The sequence below is a fragment of the Lithobates pipiens genome, unplaced genomic scaffold (assembly GCF_037356315.1).
Source record: "Lithobates pipiens isolate NorthernLeopardFrog02 unplaced genomic scaffold, aLitPip1_a1.2 Scaffold_1, whole genome shotgun sequence".
NCBI classification, from domain to species: Eukaryota; Metazoa; Chordata; class Amphibia; order Anura; family Ranidae; genus Lithobates; species Lithobates pipiens.
This window is the reverse complement of record NW_027507685.1, coordinates 98,297,305-98,325,013: the sequence shown is the minus strand read 5'-3', so window position 1 is coordinate 98,325,013 and position 27,709 is coordinate 98,297,305. Positions and strand designations below refer to the sequence as shown.

The window sequence follows — 27,709 nt, the reverse complement described above, 5'->3', positions numbered from 1 at the left end:
TCTCAATGTTCTAATGAGGAGTATCTCACCAAAACTGAAATTCTTATATCAGAGGATACTTAAAAATCCAACATGTTTCTTAGCGCACAAGGATTTTGAATTGGAGGGTCTGGTTTATCATTATCCCCTGGTGCGCGTTCAGTGTTCTAATGAGACAAGCTCTAGTGTCTGCATTCCTTTAGACGTAATTAACCCTTGGGGAGTATCTGAACAAAACTGAAATTCCTATTACAGAAGATGCCTAAAATGTGACTTTTATCTTAGTGCGCACTGATTTTGAATGGGAGGTTCTGTTTAATCATAATCACCTGGTTCACTTTCAATCTCCTAATGAGGAAAGCTGCAGGGTTGACATCCCTTTAAAAGTAATTAACTTTTGGGGATTGTCTCACCAAAACTAACATTCCTATTGCAAGAGATACCTAAAATCTGACTTGTATCTTAGTGCAGACTGATTCTGAATGGGAGGGTCTGGTTCATCATAATTATCTAGTATGCGCTCAGTGTTCTAATGAGGAACGTTGCAGGGTCTGTTTCCCTTTAGAAGTAATTAACCCTATAGAGAGTATATCACCAAAATTTAAATTCCTATTGCAGAGGATGCCTAAAATCTGACTTGTATCTCAGTGCAGACTGATTTCGATTTGGAATGTCTGTTTTTTCATAATCACCTGGTGCGCGTTCAGTGTTCTAATGAGAAAAGTTGTAGTGTCTGCATCCCTTTTAGACATAATTAACCCTTGGGGAGTATATGACTAAAACTGAAATTCCCAGTGCAGAAGATGCCTAAAATCTGACTTATTACGTATCTTAGTGCAGATTGATTTTGAATGGGAGGGTCTGATTTATAATTTTTGCCTAGTCCACTCTCTGTGTCCGAATGAGGAAAGTTGTAGAGTCGGCATCCCTTTTGAATGAATTAACCCTTGGGGAGTATCTCACTGAAACTGAAATTCCTATTGCGGAGGATGCCTAAAATCTGACTTGTAGTGCAGACTTCTAGGAAAATCAGTGAGCCAATCAAACAGGCAGGGAAATAAAATTTCTGAGGGTGTTCCCTCATCAGAGTGGGGAGGTTCCCATGTGGGCCTTCTTTGTGAATGTTTTCCAGAAAGTTCTGTTGAAACACTGAGATCATCGGTGCACAGCCAGTTATTTCTTGGGACGTACACTATATTACCAAAAGTATTGGGACACCTGACTTTACACGTACATGAACTTTAGTGGCATCCCAGTCTTAGTCCATAGGGTTCAATGTTGAGTTTGCTCACCCTTTGCAGCTATAACAGCTTCAACTCTTCTGGGAAGGCCATCCACAAGGTTTAGGAGTGTGTCTATGAGAATGTTTGACCATTCTTCCAGAAGTGCATTTGTGACGAGAAGGCCTGGCTTGCAGTCTCCGCTCAAATTCCTCCCAAAGGTGTTCTATTGGGTTGAGGTCGGGACTCTGTGCAGGCCAGGTAAGTTCCTCCACCCCAAACTCGCTCATCAACACTATATTGCCAAAACTTTATGCACACCCCTCGAAATTTTTATGTGGAGGGGGAATTATGGTGTGGGGGTTGTTTTTCAGGGGTTGGTCTTGGCCCCTTAGTTCCAGTGAAGGGAACTCTTAAGGCATCAGCATATCAAGACATTTTGGACAATTTCATGCTCCCAACTTTGTGGGAACAGCTTGGGCATGGCCCCTTCCTGTTCCAACATGACTATGCACCAGTGCACAAAGCAAGGTCCATAAAGACATGGATGAGCGAGTTTGGAGTGGAGGAACTTGACTTGCCTGCACATGTGGGAAAAGGAAGGTTCCATGCGCAAACTGTTCCCACAAAGTTGGGAGCATGAAATTGTCCGAAATGTCTTGGTATGGTGATGCCTTAAGAGTTCCCTTCACTGGAACTAAGGGGCCAAGCCCAACCCCTGAAAAACAACCCCGCACCATAATTGCCCCTCCGCCAAATGATTTGGACCAGTGCACAAAGCAAGGTCCATAAAGACATGGACGACTTAAGGCCGCGTACACACGCGGGGACTGTTCGCTCAACTTTGTCCGCTGAACAGTGTTTCGGCGGACAGTCCGCTCGTGTGTGGGCTTTCAGCGGACAGTTTCAGCGGACAGTCTGCTGAACAAAGTTTTTCGGAAATTCCGAAAAACTGTCCGCTGAAACTTTGTTTCAGCGAACAGTCCCCTCGTGTGTAGGCTTGTTCGTCAAACTAAGTTCCGCGCATGCTCAGAAAGGATTTACACACCGAAGTTTGCATTGCAGTGTATTGGACGTCGTTTTCTAGTCCCGTCATACGTGCCGTTCACGTCATCGCGCACGGTTTCAGCGGACTGTTCGTTCGTCGTGTGTGGCCAAGTCCGTCCATGCTAATTTTGAGCGGACTGTCCGCTGAAACTGTTTGACGGACAAAGTTGAGCGAACAGTCCCCGCGTGTGTACGCGGCCTAAGAGTTCCTTTCACTGGAACTAAGAGGCCAAGCCCAACCCCTGAAAAAAAACAAAAACCCATAATCGTCCCTCCACCAAATCATTTGGACCAGTGCTCAAAGCGAGGTCCATAAAGACATGGATGAACAAGTTTAGAGCGGAGATTGCGATCTAGGTCCTTTCCCCCATTATCAGTGCCTGACCTCACAAATGTGCTTCTGGAAGAACGGTCAAACATTCCCTAAAGCCGCGTACGCACGTAGCCGTCTGTCCGACGGACTTAGTCTGGGGAACTTCCCTCCAGCCTGTCCGTCGGACTTTCCGAACGGGCTACTTGCCCACACACGGTACTTTTTCAGCGGACTAATACGGCGTACTAAGTCCGCCGTACTATCCGCCCTACTTTTGAAATGAACGGACTCGCCCACACACGCAAAGGAAAGTCCGCTCATTTCGAGCGCGTCTCCAGGTAGGCGGGACCCGCGAAGGAGACGTCGCTGGCCCCGCCACCTGGTATGGACTTAAAGGGGAACCCCAACGCCGAAAAAAATCGGCGTGGTGGTCCCCCCACGCTCCACATCAGACCCTTGTCCGAGCACGCTACCCGGCCGGCCAGGAAAGGGGGGACGAGCTAGCGCCCCCCCCCCCTCCTGAGCCATATAAGGCCGCGTGCCCTCAACATGGGGGGTGCCTTGGGGAAGGGGGGTCGCGCGACCCCCCCACCCCAAAGCACCTTGTCCACATGTTGATGAGGACAAGGGCCTCTTCCCGACAACCCTGGCCATTGGTTGTCGGGGTCTGCGGGCGAGGGGCTTATAGGAATCCGGATACCGACCCCCCACCCTATGTGAATGAGTATGGGGTACAATATACCCCTACCCATTCACCTGTAAAATAAAGTACAAAAAAGAACGGAAGGCGGCGACGGCGGCGACAGAAGACTGGGCCACCGCCTGTAAAAGAGCTATAAGAAGGCGCGGTGGCCCGGCAGAAGAACCGAAGAGGGGGACAAGACCCCCGAAGTCAGAAGAAGAGGCCGCAGTGATGAAGAAGAATGCCGGGCTCCTCCGCTAGCAAAAGAGCTACAAGAAGATAGCGGAGGAGTCCAGCGAGAAGACCACCGAAGACGGAAGACCCCCGGAGCTGTGCAATAAACTGTTTTATCTTGTGTGTTGTGTGTTTTTTTTGTACTTTATTTTACAGGTGAATGGGTGGGGGTACATTGTACCCCATACTCATTCACATACGGTGGGGGGCCGGTATCCGGGGGCCCCCTTATTAAAGGGGGCTCCCGTATTCCGATAAGCCCCTCGCCCGCAGACCCCGACAACCAACGGCCAGGGTTGTCGGGAAGGGCCCCCCTTCCCCAAGGCACCCCCCATGTTGAGGGCAAGCGGCCTGGTACGGCTCAGGAGGGGGGGCGCTCGCTCGTCCCCCCTTTCCTGGCCGGTTGGGGTAGTGTGCTCGGACAAGGGTCTGATGTGGAGCGTGGGGGGACCCCCATGCCGATTTTTTTCGGCGTTGGGGTTCCCCTTTAAGTCCATACCAGGTGGCGGGGCGTCTCCTTCGCGGGCCCTGCCTACCTGGAGACCCGCTTGAAATGAGCGGACTTTTCTCCGGGCGGGAAAAGTGCGCTCATTTCAAAAGTACGGCGGACTGGCACACACACGGCCGGATTGTCTGCCAAAATGCCAGTCCGGCGGGAAGATTGGAGTGCAAAACTACTTTCTAAGTCCGCCGTACTTTCGGGTCAAAAAAGTATGCCGGAGGCTACACACGGGGGGGGATTGTCCGTCGGACTTGAGTTTGCCGGACTTTTCCACCCGCTTGTTTGATCGTGTGTACACGGCATTAGACACACTAAACCTAAACCTTGTAGACAACCTTCTCAGAAGAGTTGAAGCTGTTATAGCTGCAAAGGGCGGGCCAACTCAATATTGAACCCTACGGGCTAAGACTGGGATGCCATTAAAGGTTATGGGCATGTTGGTAATATAGTGTATGTGTGGAGGAGCTCCATCTGATGACTGCACCTGACTTTTCAGACACCAGCAGTCTTGGTGGGCTTGGGAGTTGTGACCTTTTTTATTACTATTAGTAACCTTTGACAGTCCCATTCACAGTTGCTCACCAAGGAGACCCCTTTCAATCATTTGTTCTGCCGCTTAGAATAGCAGCTTTGAGGTCACTCGATGGATTTGAGCGACACAGAGTCGCTGAGTCTCAAAACACTATTGATTGGGTTTCCAAAGCTGGAGCTGCATCTTGGTCAAACAGTCAACTTAGAGGTCAAGCAGTGAACTCAAGCAGGTGTGAAGCTGCTATTTCTATCAGGGAGATCAGCTGTTCCTAGGGGTCTGGATGGTGGGGTAGGAACAAGGCAAAGTTCTGCAAAATTTAACCATTTTGGCTGAACAAGAGAAATCGCTTGATTTCCCCCCCATTTCCTGTGCTATTTAACGTATTTATTTTATTAAATTATTTTATATTTATTCAATTCAATGATTTTTTAATTTGTTTATATAGTATTGGATTTAATTATTTCACTGTCATTAACCTAATTTGGCTATGTGGCCATGTTAGGTTAATGAAGTCTCAAAAAGTTTTGAGACTAGTGTTTTGTCACGTTTTTGGAGTTGTTTCTAAAGAATAGACCATCCCCAAGTCAACTCCCTTCGCAATATGACCCCTCAAGAACTTGGTCAGTTAACAATAAAGTTCTTTTGGTATAAGGTAAAGCCATACTTATGTCCTTAAATGGCCTCCTTAACCAAGATTTGAAGGCTTAAAATGCATTAGTCACAGGGAGCACCAACCTTCATAAGTCAGTGTGCCTAAAGACATTGTCCTGTGTACATCGGGAGCCGTGCAACTGGTGCTATTCTAACCACTGGAGTTTCATGATGGACAGCAATTTAGAACAAAGAAAAAAAACTTGAAATTCTGTGTGAAACTGTGCAAATCTGCCACAGAGACTTTTGACCTGATTTGGCAAGTTTGTGGCAATGCTGCATGGGTAGCTCTATGTGTTTTGAGTGGCACACACGATTGTTCTCTGACAATCATCATGCACAGGTTGCCAAATGGATTCAGTATTTTTGGGGGTTGAGCTCGTTGAAGGTCTTCCTGATCTCTCGTCGTCTTCCAGTGATGTCCTTCCGCTCTTGAAGCACGCATGCCACTCAAAACACCTCAAGAATTTCACGTTTGCTCTTTCCCGGCTCCTTTGACAAAAGTACATTTTTCAGTGGGGTGGTGCTGGCCAGAACTAATTTTGGTCATTTCATCAAGCTTCATCCAAAATGTGATCTGTATATGGCCAGCCTTATGTAATATGAGGCTGGGGGAGGAGGAGGGGAGGGGGTCATCCAATTTCGTTTTTGGACTGGGGGGGTGGATTTGGCATTAAATCAGTTGCACCATTTAATAATCTCAGGCTGTGTGTAAACCCTTTTGCATCTGCATACTTAGAAGATGATACACTATATTACCAAAATTATTGGGACACCTGCCTTTACACACACATGAGCTTTAATGGCATTCCAGTCTTAGTCCAAAGGGGTCAATATTGGGTTGGCCCACCCTTTGCAGCTATAACAGCTTAAACTCTTCTGGGAAGGCTGTCCACAAGGTTTAGGAGTGTGTCTATGAGAATGCTTGACCATTCTTCCAGAAGCGCATTTGTGAGTTCAGGCCCGACGCACAATCTCCGCTCCAATTCATTCCAAAGATATTCTATCGGGTTGAGGTCAGGATTCTATGCAGGCCAGACAAGTTCTTCCACCCCAAACTCGCTCATCTGTGTCTCTAGGGACTTTGCTTTGTGCACTGGTGCACAGTCATGATGGAAAAGGAAGGGGCCGTCCCCAAACTGATCCCACAATGTTGGAAGCATGAAATTGTGCAAAATGTCTTGGTATGCTGATGCCCTAAGAGTTCCCTTCACTGGAATCAAGAGGCCAAGCCCAACCCCTGAAAAACAACCCCACACCATAATCCACCCTCTCCACTAAATGATTTGGACCAGTGTACAAAGCAAGGTCCATAAAGAGATGGATGAGCGAGTTTGGGATGGAGGAACTTGACTGGCCTGCACAGAGCCCTGACTTCAACCTGATAGAACATCTTTGGGATGAATTAGAGAGGAGCCTGTGAGCCAGGCCTTCTGGACAAACATCAGAGCCTGACCTCACAAATGCTCTTCTGGAAGAATGGTCAAACATTTCCATAGACACACTCCTAAACCTTGTGGATGGCCTTCCCAGAAGAGTTGAAGCTGTTGTAGCTGCAAAGGGTGGGCCAACTCAATATTGAACCATACAGTCAGATATGCAACTGCATTGTGAGTTGAAAAAGATGTCTTCTTCAAGTGAAATGCTTGTATAATTATTATATAGGGCGGTGATTCTCAAACAGGGTTCCGTGGAACCCTAGGGTTCCTCCGGAGGTTGCTAGGGGTTCCTTCAGCATTGGGCAATTTCTGCCTCTCAGATAAGTTACCACTGACACCATTGATCTTTGTAGCTATCTGTAAGGACATAATTCTTCCCAAAGACCCCAAGTGTAAGGACCATTTTTCCCACTGACCATCACACTAATGTATCATGAGTTGTAGATTTCAAATTTTTAGCAGGGGTTCCCTGAGACCGGAGAACTATTTCAAGGGTTCCTTTGTGTTGAAAAGGTTGAGAAAGGCTGATATAGGGTATTGGGTGGAAGAGCTTGCTTCCTCAGGATCCTATATCGTTTATCAATCTTTGTGGTGTTATAAGGAAAATACATTTTAGACACCAATCATGGGGTTTTCCAGGTAAAAAAAAATAATACAGGGGGAGAGGCCTGATTGAACAAACTCTTATGGGAGGGCACAGGATCAACACATTGGGGAGACAGATGGCAAGAGAACAAAAAAGCAACATCCCACATTAAAAGCTCACCCAAAAGAGGCGAACAAAAGAGCAGGCTGGGTCAATGGAAATTCAGCAAAATATTTGTAGAAGTGTAAGATAGCATCAACAAGATTGCAAATATCTCTCTATAGCTAGAGGTCCAACCAATGCAATGCAACCATGACCTGTGGTCAACTTGTGGGTGGGTGCAGTGTGGTGCCACGACAAAACCACACACACAGTCCAGCTACAAATAGTAGAACTTGTATTGATGTAAAGGCAAAACAGTTCACAACAAACCCTGTGGGAGGAGGCACAACCGGGAACACTCAGAGATGCCAGCAGCATGTAGCGGAGCAGGTTTCACCCGACAGTCTGTCTGGAGGGGAAGAATGTAGCCTGGCCATTCCGAGCCCAAACGCCAAGATGTCCAAGGAGATTGTGGAGCCCTTAGCTTTCCCTACTTGTCTGGAGCCTTTCCCTACCGTTAATACTGTCCCTACACTACCCACACATGAATGTGCACCAAACCCAGGGGCCAGGGTCTTAAATAGGCTCTGCCACACCTAAAATAGCCACCAGAGTCACATGGGCAGCCTTCATCCAATCAGATTGCTGCCCCAGTGACTCAGGAAACCATAGAGGAACCATGTTCCTCTTGACTTCCTCTCCCACTGCACTGCCTCTGCAGTCGAGTGCCACCAGACAACAGTCTGCACCTGCTTACAAACTCGTGGCCTGAGGGCCACATGCAGCCCTGTGCTGCTTATTGTGCAGCCAGTAGCAGGAGCACTGCTTTCAAAAGAGGCTGAGATAGCAGTGATCTTTCACAGTTCCACATAACATGTCCTCAGTCTCCCACTGTCTCCTGCAGCATATCCCCAGTCTCCAACCACACGTGTTGTATGTCCCCAGTTTTTGACTATCTCTTTCAGAAAGTCTTCAGTCTCTGGCAATGTTCTCGATATTATTATATATTCTGAATATTAGGGGCCCCTGGGGATGTTAGAGGCCACAGTTGAGGTCCCTTTTATCTAGCAAGCCAACAACCATTGATACTGTGGTTAGGACACTATCTATGGAGTCTGTATGTTCTCACTGTCCTTGCATGTGTTTCCTCTCACACCCCAAAGACAAGTTGGTAGATAAGGTGGCTCCTGTTTAAATGGGTCCCGATGTGTGTGTGTGTGTGTATGCATGTGAGATAGTGGTCTTAGATTGTAAGTTCCTTGAGAGTAGGGAATGATGTGAATGTAAAGCAGTTGAAGGTGCACACTAGTTGTCTCTGCTTAATGATATTTGTAGAGTTCTTCCACTTTTTTTGGATAATCATCAACACATGTTCTTTGTTTCTTCAGTCTCCCATGGCTTCCCTGGTCTCCCCTCGTGGAGGTTCCTCCAAGCTCAGGTTCTCCTCAGCCAGCATAGCCTACGATGGAAAACCCTGGGCTGTCTCTTCGACATCGGCGATCAACTCTGCGCTGTCCAATGGTTCCAATGAAAAGGATGTGATGCAGAATCTTAACAATCGTCTGGCCAGTTATCTAGAGAAGGTGGCATCTCTGGAAAAGTCAAACCAGCAGCTTGAAATTCAGATACGAGAGAAATTATCAACAAATGATTTTGTGAAAAGAGATTACACAGACCAATATAACCTGATCCATGTCCTCAGAAAACAGGTAAGACCTGGGGGATATTCTAGTGTGGTAATATTCCAGATAGCCAGAAATGGTTCCTCAGGGGCAGAGGACAAGTTTAGGGAGCCATTCACATAGAGGGATATCATATGCACTAACATCTTGATTGACCGATAAGTGTTTATGGTTTTTTAACAGCAGGGTGAAACCTTTTACTCTATTTGGGGGTGTGCCTTCAATAAAGCAAAGTGAGGTGATGGCCTCAGGCAGCACTCAGTGGGAGGGCAGCACTAGGGCCAGAAGGTCATACCGAACACCAGCACAGGGCAGCATTATTAAACTAGTTGTTGGGATGCTGGCACTGCCTGCACCATCACGATCAATGACGCTATGTGGCCCAGCCAACTGCATCCTAGAGACCAGTGGTGCTGTGCAGCCCTGCCACTGGTGTCATAGCAACCAGTGATGATATGTGTCCCAGCTGCCAGCATCTAAGCAACCAGAGACGCTGCAGCTTAGCTGCCTGCATCCTAGCGATCAATGAGGCTGTGCTGCCCAGCCACGTGCATCCTACCAACCAATGATACAGTGTGGTCGTCCAGCCACCAGAATCCTAGCAGTCAAGGATGCTGTGCAGCCCAGCTATCTGTGTCCCAGCAAACAAAGTTGTGCAACCAATAGACCAAAAAGACATGCATCCTAGCAACCAATGATGCTGCGTGGCCCAGCCGCATGTGTCCTATCAACCAATAATGCTGTGTAGCCAAGACACCTGCGTCCTAGCAACCAATGATGTTGTGTGGCCCAGACACCTGCGTCCTACCAACCAATGATGCTGTGCAGCCCAGGCAACTGCGTCCTAGCAACCAGTTATGGTGTGCAGCCCAGACACCTGCATCCTAGCAACCAATGATGTTGTGTGGCCCAGACACCTGTGTTCTAGCAACCAATGATGCTGTGCAGCCCGGACAACTGTGTCCTAGCAACCAATGATGCTGTATAGCGCAGCCACCTGCATCTTAGCAACCAATGATGCTGTGCAGCGCAGCCATCTGCGTTCCGAGCAACCAGTAATGCTGTGTGGCCCGGTTGCCTGTGTCCTACCAAACAATGATGCTGTGCAGCTCAGCCACCTGCATCCTAGCAACCAAATAATGTCGTGTGGCCCAGCCGCCGGTGTCCTTTCAAACAATGGTGCTGTGCAGCCCAGCCTCCTACGTCTTAGCAACCAATGGCACTCTGCAGCCCAGCTGCAGCCTTCTTAGTAACCAATAATAATGTGTTCAGCCGCCATCATCCTAGAAACCCATGTGCACTCCAGCTGTCAGCATCCTAGCAATCAATAACTTTTTAGATTGTAAGGTCTAATGAGTGGGGCCCCCTGATTCCTCTTGTACCAAATTGTTATGTAACTGTAATGTCTGCGCAAACTGTTGGTGCTATATAAATCCTATATAATAATAAAATAAGGTACAGCCACACCGTGTTCTTTGCTAGGGAGGTGGTGGCCAGGTGACAGCATCATTAGTTCCTAGCAACTAGCAGTGGTTGGAGAATGGTCACATGTGTGCCTAAGATAATTGCCACCCAATTATCTTGTCTCAAACACACCCCCCCTCACCGAGAAATATTCAGAAGCCAATGGGCGTCATTGCTACAATCTTATTGTCCAGTGCATTGTGGGTGGGTTGCCACAGGAACAGGACTGGCTTTGGAATGGTCCTTGGGGGGGCAGCAAACCTGGCCACCTTAGGCGGTAATTGACCTAGGCATCCTCCTGGCTCTGTTCCGCATGGATTTCCATTGTAAGGCGATGTTCTGGCTTATTGAACCTTCAGTGGCCATATTTGCAGACAAGGTGGTAGAGGAGATCTGTTAGCAAACAAAGCAAACATTCCCATGAACAGTAGAAGCAGGTGTCTCCAACACACTAGGCAAACACTGGCGAGGACGTAATACCGGAACCCCCCCCCCCCCCCCAGGAGGCCATTTATTGACACAGGCTGCATGTGCAGTATATGGAACAACTCCTACAATCGCTGGAGCAAAAACAGTATTCAACCCTAGAAACCGGACCTGGGAGCTGCAAACCAATGCTGAGCAGGCGGAACGCACTTAGGGTGGGAAAAGCAGACTGTCGTGACACATTGCGACTCTGAATTGACTGGGGCCACTAAGGGGCATACAGGACCCTCCACTTCCCTTACTAACCATAGATGACTAGATAGGACCCATTCAGAGCACAGTAATCATGGTGTGTTTATAATAAAAAAGGCAATTTCCCCTGCAATACTGACCTCCTCTCTGGCGATGTCCCCTTCCACAATCTCACCAGCTCACCAAACCAGATCAGCTCCTCCTCTGGGTTGACTAAAGACGTAAACCCGTAGGGTGGAGCTGTGTGCTGACGTCATCGCGTCACTACCAATCCCGGAAGTGCTGGTGTTGAATGGGTTGACGGAAGAGCCTAAATCCGCTCCATAGGTGGCCCTGTTGGCGCCCCCCCCAAAATTCTTTCATTAAAACCTGCAGGGGGAAAGGAAATCGTTGGCCAATCAGATGCAGGTAGAACAGAATAGTGATAGATTCGTCCATTCATGTTGTTTGGCTTGGAAGGAGGAATCTGTTAGATTTAAAAAATAATTAAAAATGGGTGTGGCCAACTTTATTCTACGTTTGTTCTTCTGAATTCCCATATTACTACAAAGATGGCCAATATTTGTCCTTCCAGTCTCGACGGAACCACATCTCCTGAGAAAGATTAATTTCAGCTCAGGTGACATCATTAAACATGCAAAATCTTCCTTGAAACCAACAATTTGACGGAACAATACTCAAGGCCTGGAAGCAAATATTTAACAGAAACCTTTTTCTTTTTTTTTTTTTTTTTAAATAATGGAAAGCCCATAAGTCCTTGACCAAGGTGTGAAAACAAACAGTTGCTTGCTAAATAATAAAAAAAAAAAAACTTTAACTGAGCGTTAAAAGTCTGCCTACCTATAATTGTCCATAGAAGACGATTTCAAAAACTTTACATTTTCTGGTGTTTTTTTTATTTGTTAATTAATTCATTAATTATAAGATTTAAACCATGAGCATTGTGAATATTCGTGCTCAAACGACAATGAAAAGCTTCACCTTTTTTTGTTTTATTTAACATTTTGTATTTTTTTTATTTGTTTATTTTTTTTTTTATTTTATTTTTTTTTTACAAATAGAAAGACCTAGCAATCATTTACTAATGTGAGAAAATAAACAGACTTAGCCTTTTTTTTTTTTTTTGATTCTTTTATTTGTTGCCTTATTTTATTTATTTAATTTTTCAAATAGAAAGACCTAGAAATCCTTGATTGAGGTCAGAAAATCAGTAGTCTCTTGCTATAAAAGATGATGTTAACCAAAATTATCCATAGGCAACACTTAAAAGCCTTTACCTTTTTTTTATTATTATTATTATTTTGCATTTATTTATCTATTTTACTAATCAAAAACCCTTTTACAAATAAAAAAGACCTAGCAATCGTTTACTAATGTGAGAAAATAAACAGTCTTCTCCTTTTTTTTCTCAATTCTTTTATTTGTTACTTTATTTTATTTTTTCAAATGGAAAGACCTAGCAATCTTTGACTGAGGTCAGAAAATCAGTAGTCTCTTGCTATAAAAGTTTACTTTAACAAAAATTGTCCATAGGCAACACTTAAAAGCCTTTACATTATTATTTTTTATTTTTTTTATTATTATTTTATTATTTAATTTTTATTATTATTTTGCATTTATTTATCTATTTTACTAATTGAAAACCCTTTTACAAATAAAAAAGACCTAGCAATCATTTACTAATGTGATCAAATAAACAGTCTTCTCCTTTTTTTTTTTTCTCAATTCTTTTATTTGTTACTTTATTTTTGTTTTATTTTTTCAAATAGAAAGACCTAGCAATACTTGACTAAGGTCAGAAAATTAGCAGCATAGACAACACTTTAAAGCCTTCACCTTTTTTTTTTCGTTAATAGAATGCCCTATAAATCTTTGACTAAGGTAAATTAAAAGTCACTTGCTATATTGTTATAAAAGATTACCTTAATCATGCGTTAAGAGGGCATTATGAATATTCCTTCCCAAAATTGTCCACTTTTTTTTTTTTTTTTTTGCATTATGGAATGACCCAACAGTGAGAAAACAAACAGTCGCTTGCTATAGAATATGACTTTAACCATGTGTACTGAGCATTATAAAATATTCCTACCCAAAAAATGTTTTATTATTTTGTTGGGTTTTTTCTTACAAATGGAATGACCCAGCAGTCATTGACTAAGGTGAGAAGACAGGCACTTGCTATAAAAGACGAGAATTCCTTGAAAGTAAGTTACAAGCATTAAATCAAATAGACTATAATATTACATAATACAGTGATCGGCACGCAGAACGTGCCTCAGGTAAACCAAAGGCTTTATTGTTTTCTTTACAAAAGGAACAAAGCCTGCCATGATAATAGTAATGAAAGAAATAGGTTATGACCCATGAATAACCACAGTAGACTGTAATTTGCTGTATCATGATTACTTCAGTTTAACAAATCCATCAGAGGGCAGACAGGAATGAACAAACAATCTTAACCATCTTGAGAGGACTAATGAAGGCTTAACCCCTTGCTACCAGGGCTGTTTTTGACATTTTTTGAGCACATTTTAGGCCTGAAGATTAGTAAAACCCCCTAAACGTGATATATTTTCAAAAAAAATAAACCCTGCTCTAGAGGAACCCTAGGGATCCATGGAACCCTGGTTGAGAAACCCTGCTCTAGAGGAACCCTAGGGATCCATGGAACCCTGGTTGAGAAAAACTGTTCTAGAGGAACCCTATGGATCCATGGAATCCTGGTTGAGAAACCCTTCTCTAGAGGAACCCTGGTTGAGAAACCCTGCTCTAGAGGAGCCCTAGGTAAAGCAACCCTGGTTAAGAAACCCTTCTATAGAGGAACTGTGGTTGAGAAACCCTGCTCTAGAGGAACCCTAGGGATCTATGGAACCATGGTTGAGAAACCCTTCTCTAGAGGAACCCAAGGGATCCATGCAGCCCTGGTGGAGAAACCCTGCTCTAGAGGAACCCTAGAGATATATGGAACTCTGGTTGAGAAACCCTGCTTTAGAGGAACCCTAGGGATCCATGGAACCCTGGTTGAGAAACCCTACTGTAGAGGAACCCTAGGGATCCATGCAGCCCTGGTTGAGAAACCCTTCTCTAGAGGAACCCTGGTTGAGAAATCCTGCTCTAGAGGAACCCTAGGTAAAGCAACCCTGGTTAAGAAACCCTCCTATAGAGGAACCCTGGTTGAGAAACCCTGTGTCATGTATCAGATAAGACCTGAACTGTGTGGACTGCAACAGAGGAAACCCAAACGTGTATAAGTGAAATATAATGATTTATTAAGGAAAGTGAATAATATAAATACAACCACACAGTGCAATAAATCAACCAACAGAGACCCCCAAATAACAACATACAGATATGTACAATAAATGGGAAATACCAGGATCATAAACGATAGCCAGGCCAGGGTCATGCACAGAGGATCAGTAGATAAACAAAGGGCAGTCCAGAATCAGAGACACAAGCCAGGCCAAGGTCATACATGGGGTGATCATCAGATGGGGTAGGAACACAGGACAGAGAGAGGATGGACAGATCAGACTGCAGGGCAGGGATGATGGTAACTGGTGGGACAGGGTAGAGACCAGGACAGGGAACAGGATCAGAAACATGGGTCACAGGTTCAGAATTAGGCTCAGGATCACAAGCAGCAGGTCAGGGCACAAGGACAATACCAAGGCAAACATGTGAGTGCTTGCCAGCTATTTATAGGCCTGTGTTTGGCCTCAAGTGACACCTGATTGCAGGAGGTGCTGTCTGCTCCACACTGCTAGGATCCATCCACTGGTAGATGCCAGTACTGCAGCCCAAAGATGACAACATCAGCATGGAAAAGCTCTCCTGACAGTTCCAAACTGCCAGGAGACACCTGCTGGTGGACCTCAGTACTGCACGCCAAAAGACAGGTATTATCAGCAGATGGAACATTTCCTGACACCCTCATCTAGAGGAACCCTAGGTAAAGCAACCCTGGTTAAGAAACCCTTCTCCAGAGGAACCCTGGTTGGGAAACCCTGCGCTAGAGGAACCCTAGGGATCTATGGAACCCTGGTTGAAAAACCCTTCTTTAGAGGAACCCTAGGGATCCATGCAACCCTGGTTGAGAAACCCTGCTCTAGAGGAACCCTAGGTATATATGGAACCCTGGTTGAGAAAGGCTGGTCTAGTTGCTCATATAGGCTTGTACAGTTAGAACTTTATCTGCAAAGTCCTATCCAGAATGTATTCAATAAAATGCCACAGAGAAAGCGGAAATCTACAAAACATTTCAACATTACTTGTTTATCATGACATATCTCCATTGATGTTTTAGATTGCAGATTCGATACTTGAAAACACACGGCTATTGTTGGGTATTGACAACACCAAACTGGCCATAGATGACTTCCAGGAAAAGTGAGTATCAGAGGGGGTATAATCAATCCATATTTTGAATGGACTACAGTCATGTAAGGCTTATGTAAAATAAAGAAAAGGAAAGAAAAAATGAAGACATTTTGTTGTTGTAAGTCCCTCATTGTTTAACAGTTGGTCCAGTACACTTTTCTATTCTCCAAAAAAAAAAACAAAGGAACAGGTTCCAGGAAGATTTATTTATTTATATATATATATATATTTTTTTTTAATTGTTTATGGAAAACTAGATGGCAAAATATTTAACTGCCATCATCAAACACTGCAAATACTGCCATAAATGGCCCAAAGTTTTCCGGGTCCCTACTGAATCAACTGTAGTTTGAGCCATGGGTGGACATGTTGGCACCAAATGTCTCTGAACAAGTCAATTTTTCAGTCAACTTTTGTTGGAGATGCTGGAAAAAAATTGCCAGCTGGACAGTGACTGTAACCAACCAGATGCAGTCACTGTTCAGGTGTTTTGACAGCCTCTGGGGCCAGAATATAATAGCAGGTAGGGGACCATCTCTGAACAACTTTGGTCTCAGGACACAGCTCTATAGAAGATTATGGAGCTGTAATGCGCAGATGCGGCCAGGGCAGTAAAGACTTGTGGGACAAGATCAAGGTAGTAGAAGGTCTGAGAAAATACTGCTCCCAAGTGCATATGCCCTCACTGCAGGACCGAGACCAAACTCCAGGTGCCTACTCACATCCCCTCACCATGCACTAAACAATACAAGAACTGACGGCCCATAATCTCATAACATCACCACAGTAAAAACTTTATTTCAAAATCTTACTACCTGTCAAAATGTCCACTATAGATATCCCTACCTGTGTGTTTCACCTCAAAGTGGGCCTAATCATAGGTAAGTATGCATCTGTGAAGTGGGTGGTTAGGACAAATTAGGCTAGGTCAGCCTTCTTATCCCTTATGTAAACATTGGGTGAACAGGAGTGAAAAATCCCAACTTGAACAACTATAGTGCTGTAAACTTCAAGGATGAATTGCTGCACAGTGAATGTAGCTACAGAGGTCCATGAGGCTTTACTTTAAAGCTCATATTCTGCTTGTTGAGAAAATGTAAATATTTGGCTGTGCATAGCCTGGCCATGGTTTGACTGAAAGCGTGTTCAGATTATCTGAATATCATTAATGAGTTGATATTGTGAAGTAAACATCTTTAAAGGGTGTCACAAAGTAAATACTTGAGGTCCAACTTTAGCCAAAACCTTTTTCTTAGTTTTGTAGTTGAGTTGGGAAGGGATAGGGCCCCATCAACCCCCCGTCAACCAGAGGCGTAGCTTGAAGCTTGTGGGCCCCGATGCAGAAGTTGACCCACTACTTCTAACGTGCGTGCAGATACATCAACCGCACGCCAAGATGCTAAAAGTGGCTTAAGAGTTTTGAGTTCCCAGAGTTCCTCTTTACATCAGAGGACAGGGATTACCGCTGGAGAATCAGAGGACAGGGACCCCTGGCAGGTCCCTTGGCAGAGCTCCTTTCCCATCCCAGCATTGTATACAGCTCCCCCCACACACACACACACTACACAGGGCTAAAATCACATTCCTTTACATACAATCTGTCAGTCTTCACAGGGTGTATCTGGCTTTTATGTTGTCCTTCTGACCTGTGAAATTCTCTGGTCGGAATGGCTGTTTAGTTGCAGTAGGCAGATACACCCTGTGCAGATCATGGCTAACTGGCTGTGTTGTAAAGGAATATGATTTGATATGAGGAGGAACAGTATAGGGAATGGGAATGGGAAAGGAGCTCAGCAGTCGGGCATGGCATGCAGGGTGGAGGGGGTGGTCAGGGGGTGGTCAGGGGGCTTTGAGGGGGAACTTAGATCTGGGAGAGCAAAGCCATGCAACAAAAAAACTGGAGCCTGCAGCCCTTCAGGGGCCCCCCGAGGAGGTGTTAAGGGATTTGTTTTCGCAATTTCTGAAGGTTTCTCTGTCAGTGTTGGGGGAAGGTTACCTCCCGGAGGTGTGTGTCTTTTCCCCTGTTCTCAGGGAAGTGGGTTAAGTAGACCTCCCCGGCTGGAGGGGTACAGAGAATCCCAGCTGGTGACTAGGAGAAACTGAGCAGTGTCACACCTCCCCAGAGACATCGGTCCCATCATGGTTACAGGACGGCACTCTCCTCCTCTTTCCTCACTGAGCTTGGTTTCCATTCCATGTTGCCAGCACACAGCACAGACACTTCCCCATCCTGGACTGTCCTCACCTCGTTCTCCTCTCCATTCAGGAAATGGCTCACAGATTCTCCCCAGCCAATGGGGAGGGGGTGTGGACAGTGGAATGCAAAGTAGAAGCCCAGTACTGGAGCATGGCTGTGGGGCCCTAGGGCAGATCGGAGCTGGATTTTGTGGAGGATGTGATAATATGACAGGGAGGCTGCAGGGGCCCACTGGACCTAGGGGCGGTGTTGCGATTGTGACCCCTTCAACCCCATATGCTGCGCCCATGCTTTCAACTTTTTACTGCAGACCTTTTGGAGAGATTTTACCTTGCTTCCTGTTGGGGCAGGAAAGGTGATGGGAAACATCTCCAAAGGCAACACAGAAAGCAACAAAATAACTATTTTTTTTATAAAGATAGGGAAGAATTAGAACCTCTGTCGGATTATTATGACTGTCCAAATCTTATGATCCTTTGTCAATTCCCCCTCATTTCTTGTTCAGCTGTCACAGGCTGTCAGAACCAGGGCCGTACTGATTATAAAACAAAAACTCGGAAAAACATTCTACATTAAAAAAGAAAGAACAATAAAAGTTGCAATGGATGCATTGGCCCCCAAAACACATTGGTTTCCTTTTATCTCCCTGCAAGGGTATTAAATTTGTATGGACATGGAAATGGTTTGATGTGCACAATTTGAGGGTTAATGCGTAATGGTGGCCAAAGCATGGGCATCATTCAACAATGTATATTTACTTAACAAGCAGTAAATGAGATTTGAAACAGCAGTAGCTGCAGTGCTGTGGAGTAATTAATCTTCAACATTCACAGCATAAGCACTCATAAGCATAAATCCTTTAAGTCATTCCCTCAAGACTTCCACCCTTCTAATCGCCTTAGGGAGGACCAACGATCTGGAGCAGGGTAAGCTGAGCTGCTTAGAGAATGACTTCAGTGCTTATGATGTGAAATCTGAGGATGAATTTCTACACTTTGCCTGAAGCTACAGAGGTCAGTGTGGATGTGTTTTAATGCTCATTCGCTGCCTGTCCATAGTCTGGTCACAGATTCCTGTCAAGACATAAATGACAACTTCTAAAGGTACAGGCCCAGGTCCAGCTTCACTACCCATGGAGTTATTGACCTCAACAATGATGCAGTACAGGAGTTCAGATTTTTCACACTTCCCTGGCTTAATGCTTTTTCAGGTCACTGTCTTAGTCAGTGGTCTCCAAACTCTGGGGACTGGTGTGGCCCTTTGCTTGCCTTTATCCAGCCCTTGGGGCACTATTTCTCTTCTACTGACACCAGCAACAGGGCTCTATTCTTCCCACTGACACCAATGATGGGTCTCTATTCCTCCCCACTGACACCAATGATGGGACACTATTCCTCCCACTGATTCCAATGATGGGGCACTATTCCTATCACTGAGTCCAATGATAAGGCACTGTTCCTTCCACTAACACCGATGATGGGGCACTATTCTTCAACTGACACTTATGATGGGGCACTATTCCGCCCACTAATACATATGATGGGGCACTATTCCTCCCACTGATATCATTGATGGGGAACTATTCCTCCCACTGACACCAATGATGGGGCACTATTCCTCCCACTGATACCAATGATGGTGCACTATTCCTTCTACTGACACCAATAATGGGGTACTATTCCTTCCACTTATACCAACTATGAGGCTCCATTTCTCCTACTAATACCAATTATGGGGAACTATTGCTCCCACTGACACCAATGATGGGACACTATTCCTTACCAATGATAAGGCACTGTTCCTTCCTCTGATATCATTAATGGGGCACTGTTCCTTCACTGAAACCGATTATGGGGCACTATTCTTCCCACTGATACCAATTATGGGACACTATGCCTCCCACTGACACCAATGATGGGGAACTAGTCCTTCCACTGATACCAATTATGGGGCACTTTAACCGCCACTGACACCAATGATGGGCTACTATTCCTTCTCCCTCTGATACCTAGGATGGGGCACTATTCCTCCCCACTGACACCAATAATGGGGCACTATTCCTTCCACTGATATCAACTATGGGGCTCCATTTCTCCTACTAATACCAATTATGGGGAACTATTGCTCCCACTGACACCAATGATGGGACACTGTTCCTTACCAATGATAAGGCACTGTTCCTTTCACTGATATCAATAATGGGGCACTGTTCCTTCACTGAAACCGATTATGGGGCACTATTCTTCCCACTGATACCAATTATGGGACACTATGCCTCCCACTGACACCAATGATGGGGAACTAGTCATTCCACTGATACCAATTATGGGGCACTTTAACCGCTACTGACACCAATGATGGGTACTATTCCTTCTCCCACTGATACCTAGGATGAGGCCTTATTCCTCCCACTGACACCAATAACAGGGCACTATTCCTTCCACTGATACTATGGGGCTCCATTTCTCCTACTAATACCAATTATGGGGAACTATTGCTCCCACTGACACCAATGATGGGACACTATTCCTTACCAATGATAAGGCACTGTTCCTTCCACTGATATCAATAATGGGGCACTGTTCCTTCCACTGAAACTGATGATGGGGCACTATTCCTCCCACTGACAGCAATGATGAAGCACTTTACCCACCACGGACACCAATGATGGGGCACTATTCCTCCCACTGACACCAATGATGGGGCACTTTACCCGCCACCAACACCACTGATGGGGCACTATTACTTCTCCTGCTGATGCCAGGACATTTTCTAGTCCCAAAACTCTGGCTCCCCTAAAATCCAAAGGACAGTAAACTGGCCCTTTGTTTAGAAATTTTGGAGACCCCTGGTCTAAGTAGAAAAGCAATGGTCAGAATGAGAATACCCATGGTCAACATTGGCAGCTCTGTTATTTTCTTTTTGTACAGATTTCCTTTAATAGTAAAGGAGAAGGGTTTTAACATTATCTTTAGAAAATATATGAAAACCTCTACAACTGAATAAATAAAATGCCTTTCTTCGATAAAAGCTCAAGATAAGCTTCTTTTAATGGAAGCTCCGTGTTTAGCCACATCAAGCCAAACAAGCAATAAAGTAAGTAGACTTCTTGCTTTATTAAGGTAAATTCCACTTAATCCCAAGAGGTATGCCTTGAAGTAAGCATAATCTGCACCGTTATGCATTGTTACCTGCTCAGTGAATGAGACTGTTGTTATCTCATAAGGTTGAACACGGAATCTGCGCTGCGTCAGTCTGTGGAAAAAGACGCCAATGCCTTACGGAAAGCTAAGGAAATGAATGAAGCCCTCAATGAAAGCCTGAGAGCCGATCTTGACAGTCTACAGAACGAGCTGTTGACCTTAAAGGCTGACCATGAGCAGGTACTATTAATAAGTAACTTTTAAAATACAATACATTACCTCCCTCAATCATTAACCTTGCTATAGGACCTCATAACTCTGAGGCATTAATCAGGAAAGACTTGAAAGCTAAAATGTTAGATTTTCTTGATAAAGAATTCAATTATAATAATAGTTCATATTCATGGTTCAAAAGGCATGTTTTCTTTTCCAGGTAATTTAGAAATGTAGTGTGCCAATTGTTAGCCAACATTCTTTTTCTATTTATACAAGAGCCAGACGTTTTTTTTAAAGGGCTTGGTCCAATAAGCTTTATGTAGGATTAGTCAACAAGACTCAGAATTGGGTGTAAACTTATTTGGTAACAGATTGGGCCAAATCTGGTCACCCCAGACATGCTATCAGTGGACAGTTGGAGTGGCCATATGATGACCAATGAAGATTCTAATTTAACTGCCATCTTGGCTGTATGGTATATCTATGGACCTTAAAAAGTCAAGGGGGCCTATACCCAACAAAATGTTTAAATAATCTTATTTTTTTACTTGGGTTAAGTCCAAGAAGCTTAAAGGCTATATGCAGGTTGAGTCAGCCAAACTCATGCAGGTTGAGTCAGCCAAACTCAGAATTGGGTGCATACTTATTCTGAAACAGATTTGCCCAAATCTTTCCACCCCAGACATGGCTATCAACAGACAGTCATATGATGACCAACAGTGAAGAACCTCATTCAATTGCCTTGACCATCTTGGTTGTATGGTATATGTATAGGCCTTGAAAGTCAGGGGGGCCTATACCCAACAATATTATTAGATAATCTGCTGATTGTTTTACTTGGGTTGAGTCCAATAAGCATAAAGACTATATGCAGCTTGAGTCAGCCAAGCTCAGAATTGGGTGTGTACTTATTCTGAAACAGATTTGGCCAAATCTGTCCACCCCAGACATGGCTATCAGCAGACAGTTGGAGTCGCCGAATAATGACCCCCAGTGAAGAACCTCATTCAACTGCCTTGACCATCTTGGTTGTATGGTATATCTATAGGCCTTGGAAGTCAGAGGGGCCTATACCCAACAATATTATTAGATAATCTGCTGATTGTTTCACTCGGGTTGAGTCCAAGAAGCCTAAAGGCTATATGCAGGTTGAGTCAGCCAAACTCAGAATTGGGTGCATACTTATTCTGAAACAGATTTAGCCAAATCTGTCTATCCCAGACATGGCTATCAGCAGACAGTCGGAGTGGCCATATGATGACCACCAGTGAAGAACCTCATTCAACTGCCTTGGTTCTATGGAATGTTTTTAGGCCTTGAAAGTCAAGAGGGCCTATACCCAACAGAATTATTAGATGATCTGATGATTTTTTTCACTTGGGCTGAGTGATGTTACATTCTGACTCATTTTTATTTTTTGCCCTTGTCTAAAGGGAACAACACTGATCAGACAGATTTTCAATAATGTTCATTTTCTGAATATATTGCTGAACATATAGACGTAGTGAGACCCTTGAAGGGACCTATGTGAATACCGGGCCATCCTAGCCTGTCTAGAGGTAACAGTTTCACACTTGCCTCGAAGTGCTGACCGACCTTTCAGTAGCTACCAATAAATGGACCTTAACCAGGGCTTAAGTCCTGCGGGAACGCATGGGAACCGAGTTCCTGTACTTTCTCCACAACAGGAACTCAGTTCCCGTTATCAGCCACCTCCTGCTAAACTTTGAAGTATGCGAGCTGTGTGGCAGGTGCTACACCAGCAGCAGCCGACACAGCTCGCAATAGTTAGTGCCGCACACCAGGTGTGGACTGACCATTCAGGCATTGCCATTAGAGGGCCCCATGACATCTTCTGCTTCCATCTACCTGTCAATCACAGCTACCTGAGGAATAGATCAGGTCCCTGCTGTTAAAAGATTGTATTTAGTCAGACCTCTCGTGATGCGCTCCTCCCCACGGCCCCTCCTGATTTTCTTTCTCCTCATCCCCCCCCCCAGTCTCCTGCATACTTGCTCTGTGTGTCCCGCTGAATCCCCCCTCCTCTATCTTCAGTGCCATATGATGAGAGAACCCAGAGGAGGAGCACAGCTATTCTGCTCACAGGACATGCAGGGAGATAGGTGAGCTGAGGGAGGAATGTCAGTTTGGGGTGGTAAGCTGAGCAAAATACCTGGCAAAGTTTAATGCCAGGAGGGAAGTTTATGTGGAGGGTTGGAATAGCAGCGAGTGTGTGTTGGAGCCCTGTAGAGTTTGCAGCCCCCCAAGCTAACATACATCTCCTAAGCAGGAACACATCACTATCTCCCTAAGCATTCTGTCCAGATAACGTGCAGTTCATTTATGACCTTTCCGTTTAACCCTGTGTTATCCAAACTCTGTTCAATGAAAAGTGTAAACTCACCACATAAACACTCTATACAAAATAACATTTCCCAATAAAGATCAGAACATGATGTTCACATTTGCATAGAAGCACAATTGAATTAATGCTGATTATTCAGAGAATTACCGTATTTATGTTTATTGAGGATTGTGTTTTTTTAATGTACTAACAGTTAAGCTTCATACACACAATACGAAAATTGGATGAAAAATACCACTTTTGAAGCGTTCGTGCATATAAGCGTATAATTTTTTTTTGGTGGGCGAGTGGGATCTTGGGTGGGAGTTCCCACACTTTTTTCCCCAGGACTTGACCCCTGACCTTAGCTGTGTCCATATTTGCTTGATAAGAACTCTTATTTGGATAAATTTGGGGGAGCAAGGGTTAAGTAATACATGATACACATCAGTTTCAAAAAGGTTCCTTCCATGTGCAAGAACAATTTGAGGAAAAATTACTTCAGTCTCCCTCCCAGGCTAGTATGGTCTTCCTTTAAACCATGACTGGCAACATTTAATTGTGCAATAATTGATTGCAAAGCAGGCAGTTCAGATTTCTTGTAGGGTCTACAGATAGCAGCTTATATCCAGCTCTCCAGGACTCTCACCACTGTGAAACTTCCTCTGCAGAGTGCTTATAACTGGCAGCCATCTTTCTACTCCTCGTGCCCTGGAGCCACGTTCCAGAGGGGCAGCATAAACTTATGGACCCAGGCCATTCTCCTAGCAGAGGTCCTCCCCAGACAGCAAGCCTGGGAGGTCAAGATACACCGCACATATCCTGTGACGCCTATGGCCTAATGTCCCTAATATATTCATGCAGTCACATATACACACACTAGAGCAAACCTGAGTGGAAGGCATTGAAGCCACTGGTAAGTTTTAAAAGAAAATTTAAAAAAGAAAGGCAACACAAAACCCACAGGCAAACATCGTATACACATATATTCTACAGAGCTGTACAGACAATGTTAGTTCATTGGCATCAGCCCCTTTCCTAGTGTAACTGCAAATTGTGTACAGCTGCCTTTTCCCACCTTTGCATATCAGTGAAACCCCTAAAATAATGTTCAGGTTTCGGGGAAGCCCTGAAAAACAGTTCAATGGAGGTAAGCCAAAAAATGCCTCTTACATTGGTGATAATTAGGAAGAATGCTTTCCTTTCAATGGTGGTCAGAATGCCCCCCTACAGACACCTTTGGATGAAAATTAGGGATATGCTACAGGAGACAGCCCAAAAAACAGTGGGTGCGAGGTACTAGACTCAGAACTTTAACCTGTCCATCAAAGAGTAAGGCTTGGGCTTGATGGCTGAACCTCAGCAGCTCTACCGGGGCCTTCAACAAAGGTTGGGGCCTTCAAAAATGGTTGTGGCCTCGACTGGAAATCCAGGTTTAATCAACCAAAAAAAACACCAGTCGTCTTAGGAGTCCAAATTCTGTTATCACTCACGCTATTGAGGAAAACAAAATATAGTAAGTATCCATCGTGTTTTGGTGGTCCCTTCGTCAGGGCTTGAAAGAGCAAGGACAAATGCACCTATAGGACTAGCTTAAAAATGTCATATAGGACTCTCTCTAAAAAAACTCCCCTAACGTGTTCTGTGTCAAGGAGGGACTCATTTTTAAACACTCATGCAGTTTTTTTTTTAGACTAAAGTCCTTTAGGAGGTTTTGTCATTGCTCATCCAAACCCTAATGAAGGGGGATTTGTTGTCCCCCGAAACATGTTGGCTACCTTTTACCTTCTATTTGTCTCAGTTCTGTCGGCAATAAATGATTATGAACTCTTCAATTAGAACAAAACTTTTATTTTTTTCTTAGAAAGTGTAAGGAAGGATTAAAGTGGAGTTCCATCCAAAAATTAAACTTCTGTTTTAAGTGACAGTGACCCCTTGACATGCCACATTTGGCATGTTATTTTTTTTGGGGGGGGAAGCGGATACCCCCTCTTTTTAAAGGCATCCAGCTCCCACTTCCTCCCGGGGGAACTGCAGCACCGGAAGGAAGTTCACTTCTCTCCCCTCCATCCCCGCAATCTTCTGGGACACATCACAGGTCCCAGAAGATTGCCCGGCCGTTCACAGCATGCAGCGTGGTTAACGCATGCGCAGTGCGTGCCCAGCTGTGAAGCCACAGCCGGGCACCCACAGTAAGAATGCTGATGCCGTGGAGAGGAGGGGGAGAGGAGCGGGGCTTTCGTTCGCCCGCATCGCTGGACCGTAGGACAGGTGAGTGTCTGATTATTAAAAGTCAGTAGCTACACTTTCTGTTTTCTTTTCGACGAAACTCTGCTTTAAAACCTCTGTCAGTGATTTTTTTGCCATCTGTATCCCATTGGGGAGGTTTTCCCTAACTACCGGTCTCATAGCCAAAACAGGAAGTTAGAGGATAGCCCTCTTTTTGTTGATGCCACAGGAAACGGGGACTGGTGAAATGGTTTATGTCACTGTTATAGTTAACTATCATTTCAATCTCTTTATATACGAATGCTCCCAAGTTAAGGCTCCCTGCAGTCTCTGTAAAATTACTGAGGCCACTTTTGATGTTCCTCTCTCCAAAGCTCACGATGTTCAGATGTTCAGATGCCTCTTATTTGTCTTAGCCCCACTCATTACAATGCAACATACGCAGAACCAAATGATAATTCAATTTTATTTAGGATGTTCGTGCATTCATTTATTCAATCTTTCATACAGGAACTTGCAGCTGTCAAAGAGACAATGGCACATTCGAAGGTAGATGTGGCCATGGATGCTGCTCAGGGACCTGACTTGCAGACCATATTGTCGGAAGTTCGCACCCAATATGAAGACATCATGAGAAAAAATAAGGAGGATGCAGATTCCCTATTCCAGACACAGGTACAACCCGCATAGTACTATAGCCGGAGGCAATACCATTGGATAATGATGTTGGACTTAATGGTGATGGCTTTTCTTTAAAGTTGTCTACAGCGTTATTCTACTGATACTGTACTATAGACTGAGCCAATAACATTGAATAATGATGTTAGACATACAGTAGTGATGATGATGAATTTTCTTTGAAGTGAACCATTTTCAACCTTTAAAACCAAAAGCCCCACCTAAGAGCAAACAGGACACAATTTCCCATGTACAACCAGATTAAGATATGCAGTGCCTTGAAAAAGTATTCATACCCCTTGAAATTTTCCACAGTTTGTCATGTTACAACCAAAAACATAACTGTATTTTATTAGGATTTTATGCGATAGACCAACACAAAGTGGCACATAATTGTGAAGTGGAAGAAAAATGATAAATGTTTTTCATCATTTTTTACAAATAAATATGTGAAAAGTGTGGGGCACATTTGTATTCAGCCCCCTTTACTCTGACACCCCTAACTAAAATCTAGTGGAACCAATTACCTTCAGAAGTCTCCTAATTAGTAAATATAGCCCACCTGTGTGCAATGTAATCTCAGTATAAATACAGCTATTCTGTGAAGCCCTCAGAGGTTTGTTAGAGAATCTTAGTGAACAAACAGCATCATAAAGGCCCAGGAGCACAGCTTTGAACATCTCACGGAGCTCTGTTCAATCCATCATCCGAAAATGGAAAGAGTATGGCACAACTGCAAACCTACCAAGACATGGCTGTCCACCTAAACTGAAAGGCCGGGCAAAGAGAGCATTAAATAGGAAAACAGCCAAGAGGCCCATGGTAACTCTGGAGGAGCTGCAGAGATCCACAGCTCAGGTGGGAGAATCTGCCCATGGGACAACTATTAGTCGTGCTCTCCACAAATCTGGCCTTTATGGAAGAGTGGCAAGAAGAAGCCATTGTTGAAAGAAAGCCATAAGAAGTCCTATTTGCAGTTTGTGAGGTGCCATGTGGGGGACAAACATATGGAAGAAGGTGCTCTGGTCAGATGAGACCAAAATTTAACTTTTTGGCCTAAAAGCACAACGCTATGTGTGGTGGAAAACTAACACTGCACATCACCCTGAACACACCACCCCCACCGTGAAACATGGTGGTGACAGCATCAGGTTGTGGGGATGCTTTTCTTCAGTAAGGACATTAAGGAAGCTGGTCAGAGTTGATGGGAAGATGGAGCCAAATACAGGGCAATCTTATAAGAAAACCTGTTAGAGTCCGAAAATGACTTGGGCAAAGGTTCACCTTCCAGCAGGACAACAACCCTAAACATACAGCCAGAGCTACAATGGAATGATCAAAGCATATTCATTTGTTAGAATGGACCAGTCACCGTCCAGACCTAAATCCAATTGAGAATCTGTGGCAAGAC

The 27,709-nt window shown here is 44.5% G+C and overlaps 1 protein-coding gene across 2 annotated transcripts in view; it reads left to right on the top strand.

The window, feature by feature from the left end:
* LOC143956264 (keratin, type I cytoskeletal 18-like) overlaps positions 1 to 27,709 on the top strand; it is a 76,698-nt gene that overhangs the window by 9,076 nt on the left and 39,913 nt on the right. For both annotated transcript variants that reach the window (XM_077466505.1, XM_077466575.1), the window contains exons 2-5: positions 8,676 to 8,996; positions 15,418 to 15,500; positions 20,915 to 21,071; positions 26,131 to 26,295. In XM_077466505.1, coding sequence (XP_077322631.1) covers positions 8,682 to 8,996; positions 15,418 to 15,500; positions 20,915 to 21,071; positions 26,131 to 26,295 — 720 coding nt within the window. In that variant the 5' untranslated portion in view covers positions 8,676 to 8,681. The remainder of the gene's footprint in view (positions 1 to 8,675; positions 8,997 to 15,417; positions 15,501 to 20,914; positions 21,072 to 26,130; positions 26,296 to 27,709) is intronic.